The 16,990-nt window shown below is 37.1% G+C and overlaps 1 protein-coding gene across 7 annotated transcripts in view; it reads right to left on the bottom strand.

The window, feature by feature from the left end:
* PARD3 (par-3 family cell polarity regulator) overlaps positions 1–16,990 on the bottom strand; it is a 445,230-nt gene that overhangs the window by 214,788 nt on the left and 213,452 nt on the right. For all 7 annotated transcript variants that reach the window (XM_066551580.1, XM_066551588.1, XM_066551597.1 and 4 more), the window contains 2 exons: positions 3,971–4,062; positions 932–1,015 (listed from right to left, as the gene is read on the bottom strand). In XM_066551580.1, the coding sequence (XP_066407677.1) occupies positions 932–1,015; positions 3,971–4,062 (176 nt within the window). The remainder of the gene's footprint in view (positions 1–931; positions 1,016–3,970; positions 4,063–16,990) is intronic.

The raw sequence follows: 16,990 nt of genomic DNA, 5'->3' as shown, positions 1-16,990 counted from the left end.
GCTACTGGGACAACAGACATGAGAACATAACACTCCTTTTCATGTGCAAAGATTACTTTTAAGATACATATATTTGTTCCCCTTTTCCTTTAAGAAAGAAAATACAGTGTGTACTTAGAATATGCAATCACAGTATAAAATTTGCATATATTGCTGAAAAATTACCATTTCTCACGGTACTTAAAAGTTTCAAATCCATCACTAATTATTACAAAAGTTTAGCTTTTTTTTCTGAGATTATTTTCATGACCCTAAACACTAAAACTCTGCATTAGCAAATTAAGCATTAGAGATTATGTATTCTGTTCATTAATAACATCCCCCACATTGTATTTTTTATCCAAACTTCTTTCTTTACCCTTTTTTTTTTTGGTGGGTAAGCAATCAAACTTCAGGAATTTCAGCCTGTAAAACAGGTTCACTTTTCCCCAAACCAGAATGTTTCAACTGGTTTTGCTACTTCATTTTAACCCCAACAGATGGGGCAACATGAAATTTTGAAAGTGTGGCAATTGTTTTCTCTCCTACTCTTAACAAGGAAAAGCGTAGGATGCCTCTGGTTTAGACTCCTGCTGTTATTTGGAAACTTGTGGTTTAAACAGTACACAGGGAAATATTGCACAAATATCCACCTGAATCAGGGCAGAAGTTTATACATTTTAGGAGTCCAAAAGGAAATGTCTTTATCCTTCAATTTACTCTGAGATTACAACACCCAATTCTAACTCCTAAGCAGAGCCTTTGAACCATGGAGTCCATTCAAGCACAGAGCCAGTAAACTTGCATTTCTTCCTTTCCTAATCAGTGAGACTGCCTCTTGAAAAACAGACAATATTCTACAGAGAGCAAAGGCACACAACACAGAAATTACCACAACCAAGATACAGCACAGCAAATTACAATGCAAAGAAAATCCTACACGATACGTTACCTTCCGCCTCGGGCACTGAAAGGCACTACATGGATTCCCAAAGGCCCGCCGTCATTGGAGACCTCGACGAGCTTTACCATATCACTGTGAGACAATGACCAATGAGGAATGTGAACATGGAACCAAAAACCCCACACAAACATACACAGAAAAACAAAACCATTCCAGAAACCAAGTCATGGTGATGAAAGCATTGTTGAACACTACGTACCTGAAGATTAATCTGATGGCATGAAAGGAGATCAATCATCAAAAATACTTCAATTAATAGAACCAAGAAAAATATAGTAATTTTTTTAATTTAGCTGAATACATAAAAATAGGTCTCATCATCATCATCACTGCATGCATATTGCTTTATTTCTTTCTTATTCTAAAGTTAAACTGACCATGAAATACCTTAAATGTCACACACAGTTTTTCCTCAGAAACCTAAAAGCTCATCATGCTTTACTTTTTTATCTTAGAGCAAATTAATTTTTTTACATTAGCTTTCCCATAACTACCTCATAATTGAATGAGAATTATTAAATTTTTAATTGGCTAAATCCTTCCAGTTTAAAAACACATTAATCTGTATAACTGTAATTCCATTTATTTTACTGGAAGATTCCTGCATCTACTTACTAAGTAAAGTTTCTAAAGTAAGTTTTAACTGTAACATTCAAAACCAACCAGACGTCCCCTGAAGCAACCATGCATCTAGTTTTCAATTATAAATTTTGCTGTAGTGAGGAAAAAAGCAGCAGAAGAAAATACAGGTTCAGAAAGAGACATGTAAAAATTGTAGAAATAGATTTAGACCAAATCTATTAATGTGTTTGAAACATGCCCACATCTGGAAAGGTGGAATATAGCCCATGAACCATAAAGAGGTATAAACGCATAAATGAGAAAATAATACACAAAAGCCAAACCTCTCAGTAAAACTGGAAGTGAGAGATCTGAACAGAAGCCACAATCTAAATTTGCAGCTTATGCTTCTCTCTAGCATTACATACTTTTTCCTTATTTCCTGGCACTAGATATATATACAAACAGATCATTGAAAAGCTTGTTCCTCATAAGAACACAAATAAAATTTAATCTCAAAACGGAGCAAAGAGCAAGACAAATTCCCTGTGATAGCAGTAAAACATTTTCTACTTCCTTCAATAAGCTCTTGATCATATGGTGGCCCATCATGAAAGCTTGCAGCTCTTAATCTGTAATTTGAGAATAACCAGACCACATATGGTTGGGAAGTCAACACAAGTCCTGGGTTACAGTTTATTTTACTTTTGCCCTACATTACATTTTCTAAATGCATTTTAAGGTAGCTTTTACATTTGCTGTATGCCTCAATTGGTGTCTGAATTTTTACCTTGATTTTTAAACAACATGAATGGAAGCTATCTTTATTGTCACTGTTAGCTCAATAAAGTAGTGCAACAACAGGAGAGCTGAGAGACTTCAGCCAAAAATGTGTTATTCTTCAGACATGGATCAATGTTTTAAGCCTGAGATCAATACAGCATTTCATACTGTTCCATGTGCAGTTTCTGTATAGGTTGACTTCATTTCCTTCTCACTGTATGTTAAGGCTAAATTGTCATTAATTAGTGGGCAAAGCAGCTCACAGGATTCAAGCAACTCCTCGGATCTCCAAAGGGAACTCTAAAAGACAGTGTTTGCTATTGGTAGGCCTGTGATCGCCTATGATCAGCTGTCTTCTGACTTTGCTATTAGCTTAGAAGAAAATTAAGGGCTAAGAAAGAGAACAAGTGAGAATCTGTGTGATGCACCTGAAACTGCCTAAATGGAAACGGCTTAAATTTTAAAAAAATCCATTTATTTTCCATATCCAGCATACACCATTTAGCTTGTTCTATAGCTTGAGTCAATAATTTTTCATTTGTTCAAAATGCACATTTAACATCCTTGCACTCATTTTTCTTATACTTTTTTTGTTTTAAAAAAATAAAATTCTATCCCAAATTTAAATGTTAAATTTTGTAGAACAGAAAAAAAAAGAGGAAATTATAGTTTCCTAAGAGAAATTCTTTCAATCTGGCTTTCTGATTTTCTCAGAAGTTTGGGCCAACTGCTTCAAACGAACATGCAAAATAATTATGAGATGAAAACAATACATAAATGAAGTAGCATATGATGAAAAGTCAATAAGTTACTTAAAAGCAACACCAGGAAGCATTACATCTGACAGAAGTTCTGCAAATTCTATTTAGGAAACAGCATTTGGAATTTACAATGTAACAGATTTTGTAAATGGACACAAGTAAAATGCACGTTCTACAGCCTAATAGATGTCACCATGATCTTTATCTAACATTTAAAACCTCTGTCCCTAATTCATAATTTAATTCAAAAATAACAGGAGCAGAAGATTTAATTTTATTTAAAATTTAAGTTAATAAATTTAAAAGATTTAATTTAAGGCTAGAAGGGATATTTTCTCATTAACTCCATAACAAGGAATGGATCAGTTCTTTCCAATGAAATGCAAAAGGTCAAGTTTGCAGTATCTTTTGACTACATAAAATATCATTCAGTGATTGTATTTTTAAATTAGGTGGAGCTAACACAACACTAGTTTTGATCCTTTCGAAAGTATGAGGTTTTTGACCACACAACTTGTGACTGTGACACATCTTCCTAGAGACTGTGAACTAGTGATTGGAATTAGGATTTTCCCCTTTGAAATTCTTGCCTGTTGATCTATTTGTACTAGCACTGACCCTACTCCTTTTGTCAAGTTTTCAAAGTTCCATCAAATAAGCATATTCTTTGAGGCAGAAAATCTACTGTAGCATCAGCACTTATAAATGTCAAGTTTCCAATGCTCATCTTTAATACAAGCTTTTTAAACTGTTTAAAATCTGTTTTAAAAAGATCCATTTTTTAAAACCAAAATGACACATGACCTAAAAAAGATTGCCCCACTTTCTTAAGAGTAGTATCACTCATATTATTCTGAGTACTTCACTAGTCTGTGTTCAGTCTTAAGACTTGTTAAAACAATATGTTCTGCCAGTAACTTACTCCAGGGAAAAATTGGTAGCATTCTCCAAACCAGTGTCTGCATGTCCAACAGGCTCAACTCTGCTGTTGTCCTCCTCTGTTCGATCTTCATCCTAGATATTTAAAAAAAATAAACTATTTAAACCTACATTTAATTTTATTAACTGAATTTAGTAATGATTATTGGGGTTACCACATGTGCAGTGGAAATGCTTCCACAACTGTCTGAAGCTGTTCTAAATTTTTTTGTCACTTTAAACATTTTTGCAATGATATTTATAGTTTGGCCAGTGTTATATCATAATTCTACAACACTTAAAAACCATGCTACAGAAGCTATCACAGTCAGCATTTTTTTAGAAGGTTGACAAGCAAAGCACAAAAGGAGCTGACGGTCAGCAGTGTTTGTGGAAACTCCTCCCAGGCTCTCCCTGGGTAGGGGGCTTGACTGAGCACACAAGGCAGATCACTGAGGCTCATTTGCAAAGACTTAAAAATAATATAAGAAAATGTAGCTTCTGTAATTCCATGAAGTACCAAGAGCTGTTTAAACATTTTATCACGGCCTTTATTAATAGCTTGCCAGAGAAGGCTGACATCAAAGAGCTACGTGAGGCTCTAATGCTAACCAATTTATTTTATTTTTAATTTCACTTTCCAAAAAGTACATATGTTATTCACCAAATGTATAACTTTAATGTCAAAGTTGTGAATGCTGTACTTTCAAATTTAGATCAGGGTAATTCAAGGACTTCCAATAAGAAGCTCTAAACCCATTCTTATGTGTATGCTAATTATTGGAAGCTTATACTTTTAAATACCCATGTAATCAAAAAGAAAATATTACAGAGTGTGAACAGTAGGTTTCAAACACAGACAGAGCCACAGCAATCAGGTCAGTGAAATAACACATGATAGGTTATGAGTTTAGCACACAGAGTCAGAGACAACTCATTGAAGTATTGAAGACATTTTAAAGGCAGGCAAAGTCAGTTGGCAATGTCTAATTGAGATTTCTACAGGGAATCTGCAAAAGCAGGAGGCTGGATGCAGCAGGCTTCCATGGGCTATGGACATGCCTTCTGCACCCTGGAAAGCAGCACGCTTTGTGAGGCCAAACTGCTTGGAAGATTGATGACCCTGTATCTCAAGAGGCATTAATATGCACCTCCCTTGTCGTCTCCCTCTGTTAAACACAAGGTAAGTAATACATTTCAAAGGTTAACCAGCATCTTGAACCTGCCCAGAAATGTATATTTACTGATTTCAGTTGAAGTTTTATATGCACCACTGCATTAAGTTTAAAATTAAATAAATATTCAAATCTCCATGCCAATTTGAAAGTCACACGCATAAGGGTTTATAAAGGAAAATCAGAAGATTTAGAGCTGTTTCATACAAAAAAGAGGTATTCCACATCTTGGTTCATACAGCATCTTGCAAATCACTGTCGCCATGGGTTTCCTGGTTTGAAGTTAGGGACACTGCTGGTTGTAGGAAACTATGTATTTTTATTGCAATGAAGCTGTTACAAGATTAAAGAGAACTCTTTTCATGAGAGTTGCTGATGAAACCCAAGTTTGAATCTCAGTTATGACAAAAGGTCATCACAGATGAACATGACTTTGTTAATAATTTGGTTTTTAGCAAATTTTCATGTGTGGTTTTTCCAAGCAAACATGCAAGAAGTATATACACACATACATACATATATATATATACATATATATGTGTGTGTATATATATACACAGACACACATAGAAGAAGAGATTGAAATAACATCCTATCTATTTGTAGATATGCCTCTGCCAAAAAATCAAAGTCTGGCTTTATGCTGTGTCATTTTAGCAGTCATCTCTATATGTACAATGTAAGCATCATTCATTTAGTAACCCTCGGGTCCTACACTTCATCACTTTTTAGCTCCAAAAGCTTTTCTCTTGACTACTTTAATTTTGTAAACAGAACTCCCCTTGCCCCACTCAGTGTTTGCAGCAGTCCTTTGGGCTTGCTCTTGACAGACCTGCCTTCAGTGCCCTCCTGGGACACAGCCCCCTGTGCAACACTTGAGCTAAATCCTTGCATAAATCCTCCTTCCCACCCTTCCCAAACCTAAGAGTGTCTTTGCTCTTGTTCCCACCACTCCTCGGCCTCTCCATTTGCTGGACATTCTGTTTCCTTTCTTTCTGTCCCCCCTGGTGGTCTGGAGGCTTTTCCCGTCAAGGAGAGGAGCATCCCTCTGCCTGACCTCGAGTGCAGCCAGGTCAGAGCAAAGAGCCAACTCAGCTGCCTCCTCTGCACCTTCCAGTCTTGGGGTATAACAAATCAGAAACTGCAAATCAAAAGCTACGTATAACAGATGCTATCTGGCACCATCACATCTACATTTTGTGCCTTTTGTTTCAAGAATCATAAACACAGCAAGTTTTGGAACCACACTGACTGTCAGTTATCCAAGCAATTAAGAAACAGCAGCTCCCACACGCCTCTGTCTGGCTTTTCCTGGACAGCAGACAGATCTGTATCAGAAACATGCATGTGCCCATTAATAGGTGCTTAGAGGAGCAATCAGAATCCTAATGAAAGCACTACTGCCATGATCAACAGATGTATGATGTACCCTTTTAAAAATCTTTAATATTACAGTAATCAGACTCTCTTTTCTTCTCAAAATAACACAGATTTTGATTTATACTGAAGTGAACAGAGAGAAAAATTGGACACCTGCAGAGGGATTTGACTTAAAATTCTGATTTACTATGAAAAGTAACTAACTAGCTGTGAAAATCTTTGCATCAAGCAATTATTTCTTTATTTGGAAAGCAGTTTTCTTCTGAAAGGCAAATTCCACCTGGATGAGGTAAACAAGGAAAAGGACATTTAACAGAGCAGGAAAGTTTCTGTGAACCCACTTGGATATTAATGCAGATATTTCTCATAATTAACTAATTTGAGCAAGCTCCCAAAAGTGGAAGGTTTATTTTCTCTACATAAAACCACTGATATACACTATATCAAAAAATGCAGTTTTTAATGTACAGCTACTAAAGACAAAATGTGTTTTTCTTCCAAAACTGAAATAAGAGTAATTAAAAGAGCTTTTCATCGTTATAGCACAGAGGAAAATTTAAAGCATCTCTTCCAATGTACTTCTCCATATCTTGATGTGCTCAGTGTAAAATTTCCCACTGTTTGAAAAATAAAAAGATATCAGTATTTTTCTAAGCTCTGTAATAAAATTAATGACTCAAAAACTGAAAAATTATATTAACTCCTCAAAATGGACTATTAGTGCTAAAAGTTCTACCTCTAAAAAGGTCCATGTCACAGTTCACCTGCACAGTGTTAATGAAATACATATGAAAAGTTGCAAATTGGGTTTTTATTTCTGAAGACAGTCTCTCTATCACCACTTAGGATTACAAAATCTGCAGAGTTAAGGAATGTCAGCAGTATTCTTGCCAACAGAACCCTATCCAATATATACGAACCCAAACAGTTATTTTAACTACATTTTCTCAGAAAAATTTCTGAATGAAATCTGTCTAGTGTAATTTCCAAAGCCAGCCATGCTTTCCCCTTCTTACTGGAAATTTTAATGTCCATTACCAAAATATCAGCTCCTGCCCCCAATTAATGCACAATTTCATCTTCAAAGTGAAGATGAAGTTCCCACTTCATCTCTGTTCAATACATTCCTCCTTCAAGAATGTGACTGATTTAAACTTCAGATATTATTGAGCTGATGCAATACTGATAAGCTGTGATAATGTTATTTCAGTATCTTGAATTAACACCATATATGAGTGTGGTATTCAGCCAGCTCAGTCCCTCAGTAGTGGCTATGGGGCCTGAGACCTGGGTGGAGACAGCATCACCTCAGTGAGCATCACAGTGAGATTCACCTTCCCAGGGAGCACCAGACACTGGCTTGTTTGTCTTCTACCACTGAATTTTTTTTATTTTAGCACAGTGAATGTAAGTCCTGTAAATCCCAAACTGAAAGGATCCAACACCCAACAGGTGCTTTAGATTTTACTGCAGAGAAGGACAGGTTATCTATAATGACAAGCTCCTGACAATATTTTATTTTCCTCAGCTAAGACACAAATCAAATTAAGCTTTTGCTATTAAAATATGCCCTTCCCTTCATATTTCCCCTTTTAGTCTCCTGCACTTCTCTGTAATGATTATGGAAGAAGAGACATACTCGCTATTAGTCTCCTGGCAGCTGTGCTTCATAAATGTTTGTTTGGTTCTTGCAACATAAAGTAGGTTCTCTCTCTCTGTATGATCACACTTGATGGGAAACAGCTCCTAAGAGACCTCTTTTCCTGTGTCTTAACTAGCACAAATACACCAGCATCAGGCTTTTGTGCTAATGTTCTCACTTTTTGATTAACCGGCCAGATCTCCAGAGAATGGCAATTTTCAATCAAATCTGAAGAGCAGTTACAAAGACAACATGGGGAAAACCCAAAAAATATTGAATACAAAAAATAGGCTATGTTCCCTCTTGAACATACATATACATGCACAAATAATTAGGTGAGAGCTTTGTGTAATTCACAACAGCCCTGTACTTCATGCACTGCCATTATGAGTAATCCAGGGAGAGAGAAACCTTACATTAAATCATCATCCACTTAAACACAAAAAAACCCATGCAAAAATTATTTAATATTTTATTTATATATATATATACACACACAGACATATATACAAGTTAATATTCTCTTTACATCTCAATAATCCCTATGTTACCCACATCCTTCTGCAGGATGGTCACCCTGCAATTGGAAATGACAATATTCACATAGTTTTTATATGCCTCACTACTCTAAAATGAAATTTTCCTTGCTCAATCGAATCAGTGAATAGATATCATATAGACATAGAGGAGTGCAGAATGGAAGGGATTTCTCAGGTCTCTGATGAATATCAAATTCATTCCCTGCTATCACAGGCAATCATCTCTTATTTCCCATTTATTAAACTGATCAAGCTGAGCCTTAAGCCTGGTTGGCTTTACAATGGCACTATTTCTGTTTTGAAGTGCCTTAAAAGGAAATGTTTTTACAGATTTAAAGAGAGATTAATTTGATTTCCTATTGTCCAAAAAGCAGAACACCAGAGAGCCAATGAATATAATGTGATACAACCTTCCTTTGGCAAACGTATGTGACAATTCATTCAATTTTGAAAAATTAGCATTTTTTTCATTCATAATGACTTTTTAAAACACCTATTAAAAACCTAGCAATACTAATAACAGCTGAACAAGTCCTATGATATCCCAGTTATTTTGTAGTGTGTATCAATTTAGAGCTTCACTGAAGTCAGTGGTCTTTAGGGGCTCAACAACCTGTGATGCATCACTGAAATGACACACATATGTTCTGTAATGATTTGGTGGCACACACCAAATGTGTCTCTATCACACAGCAAGCCAGGCTGGTGGCAGGAGGACAACACAAATGCTGCTTGGCCACGTAGCAGAGCTTCCAGTAAAAAAGATTTTTACAAGATTATGCTGCAGTTAATTCTTTTTACAGTAGGCATTGCAGACAGCACCAAAAAGTATGAGAGCCTTTTAAGAGCTTCAGTATGTTAGGCAAAAGGTTTTCCTGCTAGTGAATTTAACTTGGGACATTTTGCTGCTGCTTCTTCTTCACATTCAAGAAAATTCTGGGTCTGTCCCTACAGTGATAGCTTACCAACAAACAGCAAGAAATGCATTAGAAGTCAAAAGGCTTTTGTGTTGTTGATCGAAAGTGCTTCTTAATTCATGCATGTGAATAATCCCTGCCTACCAGCAGAGAAAATAATATTGAAGAAAAGGGAAAAATTATTAGCCAAAAATTGCAAACACTCATGCACCTTGGCAACCCCATACAAGGAAAACAGCACCAAATGGGATCTGACAGAAAAAAAGCCCATCAGTAATGTCTAAAGCACCACTGATTCTCCAGCATTTCACAATGTGCATTGTAATCATATTTCACAGACTATATTTGCTCTTTGCCTGAAAACTACAGGGTTTGTTTTCCCCAGACTGAGGTCAACCCACTCTGGATTGTTTCAATGACTTCTCCAGCACCACTGACAGTCCAGGGTGGGAGGCAGAGGGAGGAGATGTGCTGCAAAGCGATAGCTACCAGAACAAATCCATACATCTAGGTTCCTCTACAGATGGCAAGTATCAAGTAGATAACAAAAATATGTAGCTGTTCCCAGCAGATCATATTTAAAAGACATTTTAGAGAAGACTCAAGTATTACTGGAGCACAAAACTATTTTTGCGTTCATTTTGCAACAGCTCCAAGTCTACATATAATGTGCACCACTACAACACTCATAGCATATTATAAAATAATATAATGTTAACAAAATATTGCCCTTAGTTTCTGTTCACTGGCAAATGGATAAAGTGCTGCCAAATTGAACTTTAAAAACTACCTTGATGATATATTTATTATATTAAAGAGAAACTTAAAATGAAGACAAGATTGGGTCCTTCTAATTTCCTACATTGACTTGCTATATGATAGTGGTAAAAATCACTCAAAAGTGCATTTCCTTATTGACATGTTGGGGATAATATTACATGCTTGCAAAGGCAAATATAAGACTCTTGGATGTGACACTTTGAACACCAGAAATATTAAAATGGATCTCAAATGTCTCAGCAGCAGCTTAGGATGCTAAGCCACAAAATGCTTCTTGCACAAAGACACCAGATGTGCTTCATCTCTTCCTTTTCTTAGCACCTTAGTAACACCTGCACTGCATAACCTATTTTTAAAACATTTTATTAGATGCCGAGTATATGAAGAACTACAAAACTCAAGGCACTTCATCACATAATGAATTTGTCAGACAGTTCACTTACAGAGCAGCTTGTAAGTAAAACCAACCACAGCTAACAAGAATAGCCAGAAAAGATTTGGCAGGACCAGACAAGGCTTCCCAGCACTTATAGTGCTGCCTGTTGGGGAGCCCACTAAAATTAATCTTTAAAACCAAGCACAGTGATAAAGTCAACCAAAAGATTGGATGCAACAATAGAGCACTATCCTCTCATGTGCTACATATTTGAAATATATAAAGCATGGATTGTCACACTTTTAATATTAAGTGAAGCATCCAAAGAGCTTTCTGAAGATCTGATCAATAGTAAATTACAGATGTGCCCATCGTATTACAAAGAGAAGTAACACTCTCACAGACCCATGTACAACTATAACAAATTACCTCAAATTGATTGTTGCCTTAAAAATGGGTTCATTTTGTGTAACTGCCTAGTTACAGTCTTTATTCCATTTTCTGATTTTCCTCAGGATTCAAAAAATATCTGTTTCACAGGTGTAAGTCTGCTCTTTGTTTTAAATAAGGCTTATCTACAAAATATTTCCATGTTCAAATCTCTGAAATTTTATACTCTTTTCATATGATTCACAGACTAACATACAGACCACCACGACCTGCCAGTGTAAAACAAATATTAGGGTTCATATTAAATATAGATTCAAAGTCTTACTTAGATGTCAGAATCATGGGAAGTATCTTTAAAGGAAATAGTTATCAGCTTTACTTGAAACCAGGCTACAATTATAGGTCAATGTATAATCGAATTCCCCTGCAAAGTTCAGCCCAAAGGCCAGGCCTGGTTATCATCTACCTTGCATAATGCAGGAATTACCTCAATTACAGAGACATCCCCACATGGTGAACCAACGTAAGTGTAGCACTTGGCATGTAACAAACACACTCTGGTTGATGTCTTCATATACAATTTATTTTCCCTTTCATTGTGGTAACTGATACACACACTGCTCCTATAGATGAGCCCTTGCCAACTCATGTGATACCTGCACACAGAGGGGAAATTGCCCCTGCTTTGGTAGAAGGTGCTTCACTAGAATTTTTTCACAACAGGGGTGACTTTTACTAAAGGAAGTCTAATTTTCTTTCAGAACTTGAGTTCTTCCTACTCCACAATGCCAGGTAATACAGTTCTGGGATTTCAGGACCAGAAACATTCATTTGATATGGAGAAGTTGATGTTTATGGAGCTAAAAAAATTCCACAATATACTCCTAGCATGGATTGTTACTATGGCATCCAGGAAATAAATATAAACATATGTATAATACAAATATATATTTTTTATATCGATTATATCGATATAGATTAGACATAGATATCTTCTATATACATATAGAAGCTTCTAAATATACATATATATTTAGAAGGCCACAGACACAAAGACATTATTTTGTTCTTAAGGTACGAAAAAACCAGATTACATGGCAGTGCTACAACTACATTATGTTTGTTGTTTTCTGTTGAGTAGTCTAAAGTGGGTCAAGTTAGGCACATCCATTAGTTCTCCTATAAATAGATCCACACTGAATTCACCTGCTTGTAACTAATGTAGAGCAACAGAATTTTAAATACTTTTCCCTTTAATCTGACAAGTTAGTTCATTCTGTATACAGACAGCAGGAAAAAAAAAGTCATTAAGTCCTGTGTGATTTTAAAACGCCAAAAAAAATGACAATGGAAACATGAAATTGGGACACACTTTCCCTGCAGAAAACCAAGTGTACACGCCTTCACCTATAAGTTTAGAGATCTAAAAGACTTCTGCAGAGATGTATTATAGATAAGTCACACAGTTTCCCCTTGATATTGAGACAAAGGAAAGGAGACAACTCTGTATTAATCACTTCACATTTTCCCTGTAACACTCCTGAATATATTATTATTCACCTCACATTTTCAAAGACCGTGATTTTCTTCTGAGGATTTATTTTTTTCAAAGATACAAAAAGCATTTCTTATTTAGCAACTTGAATTTGTCATTAGGCAATTTTCAAACAGGTCTCATAGCTCTTTTATCCTTATTCTTTTTTTTTTTTTTTTTAATCTGAAATGGTCCCTTGTTGCTTGATTTGCAGATCTGTATCAGCATGCAAGGATTTTGCTGGCTTCAGCCAAGTACAGAACAGTTCAATCCCCTGGAGCACTGAACGTAAGAGTCAATTTAGAAGCAAGGTAAAAGTATAGCACTCTCTTCCCTGTCACACAAAACATCATTTTACTCACACAGGCATCTTAATAACAAAATTCAATTCTGGATATTTTTCTCAGCATGGTTCAGGACTGTCCAGAAATTACATCAGAAAGCTCACTGAAGACTTAGCTTTTTAGAAATTTTATTAAAATATCTGCTTTCCAATAAGGCAAAAGTCTCTACATTGGTGGGAGTTTAAAGTTAGCACATATCCTTTGAGTTCTGTCTCCTTTAGAAAATGCAACTTTTAAAGCTTTTGGTTTTGTGTTACTAACAATCCCTCTGTTAGTTTTGCCAAAGAATCATAAAACTCATGGGATGGCTTTGCTTGAAATAGTTCTTGAAGTTCATCTAAAATCCCCTGTCATGGTTTGGAACACCTTTCACTAGATCAGGCTGCTCAGAGCCCCATCCAGCCTGGCCTCGAGCACTTCCAGGGATGGGGCATCCACTTCTCTAGAAGTTCCAGTGCCTCACCACTCTGACAGTAAAGAATTTCCTTCTAGTATCTAACCTAACAGCTTTCAGTTTGAAGCAATTTCCCCTTCTCCCATACTCCATGCCTTTGTAAAAAGTCCCTCTCCAGCTTTGCTGTGAGCCCCCCTTAAGTACTAGGATGTGCTTTAAGGTTTCCCCAGAGCCTTCTCTTCTCCAGGCTAAACAGCCCCCACTCTCTGGGCCTGTCTTCATAGCAGAGGTGCTCCAGCTCTGGTCATCTTCACAGCCTCCTCTGCATCAGGTCTGAATCCTTCTTATGATGTGAGGCCCCAGAGCTGATGCAGTGCTCCAGGTGGGACCTCAGCAGAGCAGAGGGGCAGAATCACTTCCCTCTAACTGCTGCCCACGGTGCTTTGGATGCAACTCAAAACATGTGTGGCCTTCTGGGCTGCAAATGCACATTTTCAAGTCATGTCCAGCTCCTCCTTGACCAACATCCCCAAGTTCTTCTCCTCAGGGCTGCTCTCAAATCACTCTTCATCCAGCCTGCACTTGCCCCTGTTGAACTTTATGGGGTTTGCATGTGCCCACCTTTCAAGCCTGTCCAGTTCCCTCCAGGTGGCATCCCTTCTCTCCAGAGTGTCAACCACACCACATGGCTTGGTGTCATCAGCAAACTTAATGAGGATGCCCTCAATTCCACTGATATTTTAATATCTTATCATCTTGCTTGAGGAAAAATCCACAGGTTTCCTCTCATTTAGACAGTGACTTTGCTCCACTTCTCACTTGCTAGAATTTGCTAACATATAGCTTTGGTTTATGACTTTTTAAATTTATATTCGTATTGATTAAAAGTAAAAATCTCTATACATCTGTTTCAAAAGGTCTTTTGTGTTACACATCAAGCAGATGGACAAACACACCTGAGGTGAAGGAGCCCTAATGTGCACATATCTTAACATTAGGTCTTCCTGTTCCAGCTCTTCCTTCCCCTAAAAGAACAAAACCAGGCAAGGCTCTGGCCCCAAGTCCCAGAGAAAGAAGACCCAGCAGGGAACACCAGCCTGTGATGGTGGTGCAGGACACCTGGCCTTGATGCAGATGGACAAGGCATCCAAGCCTCCTCTCAGCTCCTATGAAATTTTGAGTGATGAGATTTCACCATTTTACAGTTTCATCTTTTACTTGTCTTTTGCTGAATTCACAGTTGCCTTCCACTTTTTTTCCACCTCATTCCACTGAGAAACTCCACTAAAATTGCCTCAATTGAGTTACCCTGTTATGCTGTAAAATTTTCTTTTTTGGTCTTTTGCACAACATGATTTTTACCTTAGGCACCAAACAAATTCACCATTTTAATAACAGAAAATGCTATAGCATTTTTCATTGTCCTTTGCTCAATTTGTTTTGTTGAAATCAACATGAAAAACAATTTCAAACTTCTCAGTAAATGCTTCATTTACAAATGCTCCATTCCAAGTGCCTACAGGGTTACAATCTGGTCTATGACAATTTTATTCATTTTTTAATCAAAAGCATTAAATCAAATTTAAAATAAATACTACTCAGTACTTCTGTAGTGCCCTCCAGCACAGTATGGCAAAAGCAGTTCACGGACAATAATGACTTCAGCTTCACTGCACCCACAGGAAGAAGATCAGAGGTTATTCTCCAAATTATTTATTCAAGGAAACTGAGGCAAAAAAAATTTTTTTTTCCCATTTTTGAGGTTCATCTCCAGCTTTAAATGCTTTCAGTTTTGGATGAGGTCTCTGAGATAGCCAGAGCCTTAGTTTAAGAAAAATGTAAATGTATTTACATGTACTCCTGAACTTCACCAAGAAGGCAGCACCAGGGCCCCATCACCTCTTGGAGGACGGGCTGGACAAGGCTGGGAACGGCTCCCTTAGAGCACTTTGGTCCTGGGCCTGCACCAGCACACCTGCATTGCTCACTGCCATGCAGAACCCATCACAACATGTGATAAAACACAAAACTTCATCATCACCACCTCATTAAGCTATCCAGGGACCACCAAAGACAACCTCTTTGTGTAAAATGTACCAAGGAACAAAGTGTAGGACGTCACACAACTGCTACAACCACAGCTCCAGAGGCTCTTCACAAACTACCTGTAATGAAGAAAGGGCATTTCAAGAAATAACTCATTTATTACCATTTGTAGCAGCAGAAGAGATCCCAGCTCCTCAATAAAATTAGTTCTTTTTACACTTCTTCTCAGAGATCTTATTTCCATTTGCAATTCTTTCCCCTCCTTTTCCACACCAAGTCAGAGCAGTTAGGACTGAAGTCAGTCTGTGTGATGGTGGTACAGTATTTCCAAGCAATTGTATTTCCTTCCTGCAGCCCATAATAACACCTCAGCCTGGCATTTCATTATCCTGCAAGGCCAGCACAAACCACAGATGTGGGCTGTTGAAAGCAGCAGTCTCCTCTTCTCCCCTCCCCAGATGGTCATGTCTGGCACAGGATTCTCTGTCCACCTTCTCCTTTCAGTTTATTCAAGCATTTGCATCATTATACAAAAGATCTAAATTAAAATTAATGTTTAATAAAAACAATTTTAATTGGTTACATTTCCCAGGCTGGTCCAGTTCAGTCTAATTAACAGCCTCATAAAAGCTTAGGGAGGCACAAGGGAGGAAGCAAAGCATGGCCAAGACTGCTTCTTTCAGCAGCAGAGATGACTGAAAATGTCTCTACTGCTGTGGCCTCAGACTGTTTGAAAGGATACTGCTCATCTGCAGTCCTAAAACCAGCTCAAGGCACTCATTTCAGCATTCAGTAACTTGCACTATATCCCTCTCTCTTTCAATATCATCCTTCTTTTATTACCTCCTTCAAAACACTACCTATTTTCAACTAATCTAAATAATTGTGTCTTGTTCACTGAACTCGCTACATCAGCAACTCCCCCTCTTTCAAAATGAGCAGGCTTTCCAGGAATAAATCCCTCTTGCCCTTGCACTCTGCTGACCTATTTTCCATCATTTGTTTTTTCCCTGCAAGTTTCTAATCTGCAGCAGAACTTTATTTGTCACCATATAAGCAGTTACTAAACAACCATATGAATTACTAAAATTCTACCATCTTCCTTAGAGGAGACCAAATTAAGACAGAGGCACAACTATGCTTTTAAATTCTATTTCTTGAAGGTATTAAAAATTAAGATGTATGAATAGAAAGGGAAAAAAACACATGTTGTGGTTGAACTCTTTTCCATCCATCCCACCCCAAAAAAGGTGAAAATAAAGAAGTCATAGATACATTAGAGAAGCATGAGTGCTTCTTATCAGCCATAGCACTTCATGCATAGATGTCTACATGAATACTTTTTAAACAAACAGTAGCATTTGGGGGAGCAAAATTCAGTAAGGAGCCAGAAAGACATTTGTTGAGTAGGCTTAAAAAAGCATAGACAGTGCTAAATCCCAAAAGTATAAACACTGTTAAAACCCCACATTTTAACCTTCTGATTTTGACACAATGGTTTTTTATT

This window comes from Molothrus aeneus, chromosome 1 (assembly GCF_037042795.1).
Source record: "Molothrus aeneus isolate 106 chromosome 1, BPBGC_Maene_1.0, whole genome shotgun sequence".
Classification (NCBI taxonomy): Eukaryota; Metazoa; Chordata; class Aves; order Passeriformes; family Icteridae; genus Molothrus; species Molothrus aeneus.
Note: the sequence above shows the minus strand (reverse complement) of the source record. Positions and strands in the feature narration are given on the sequence as shown.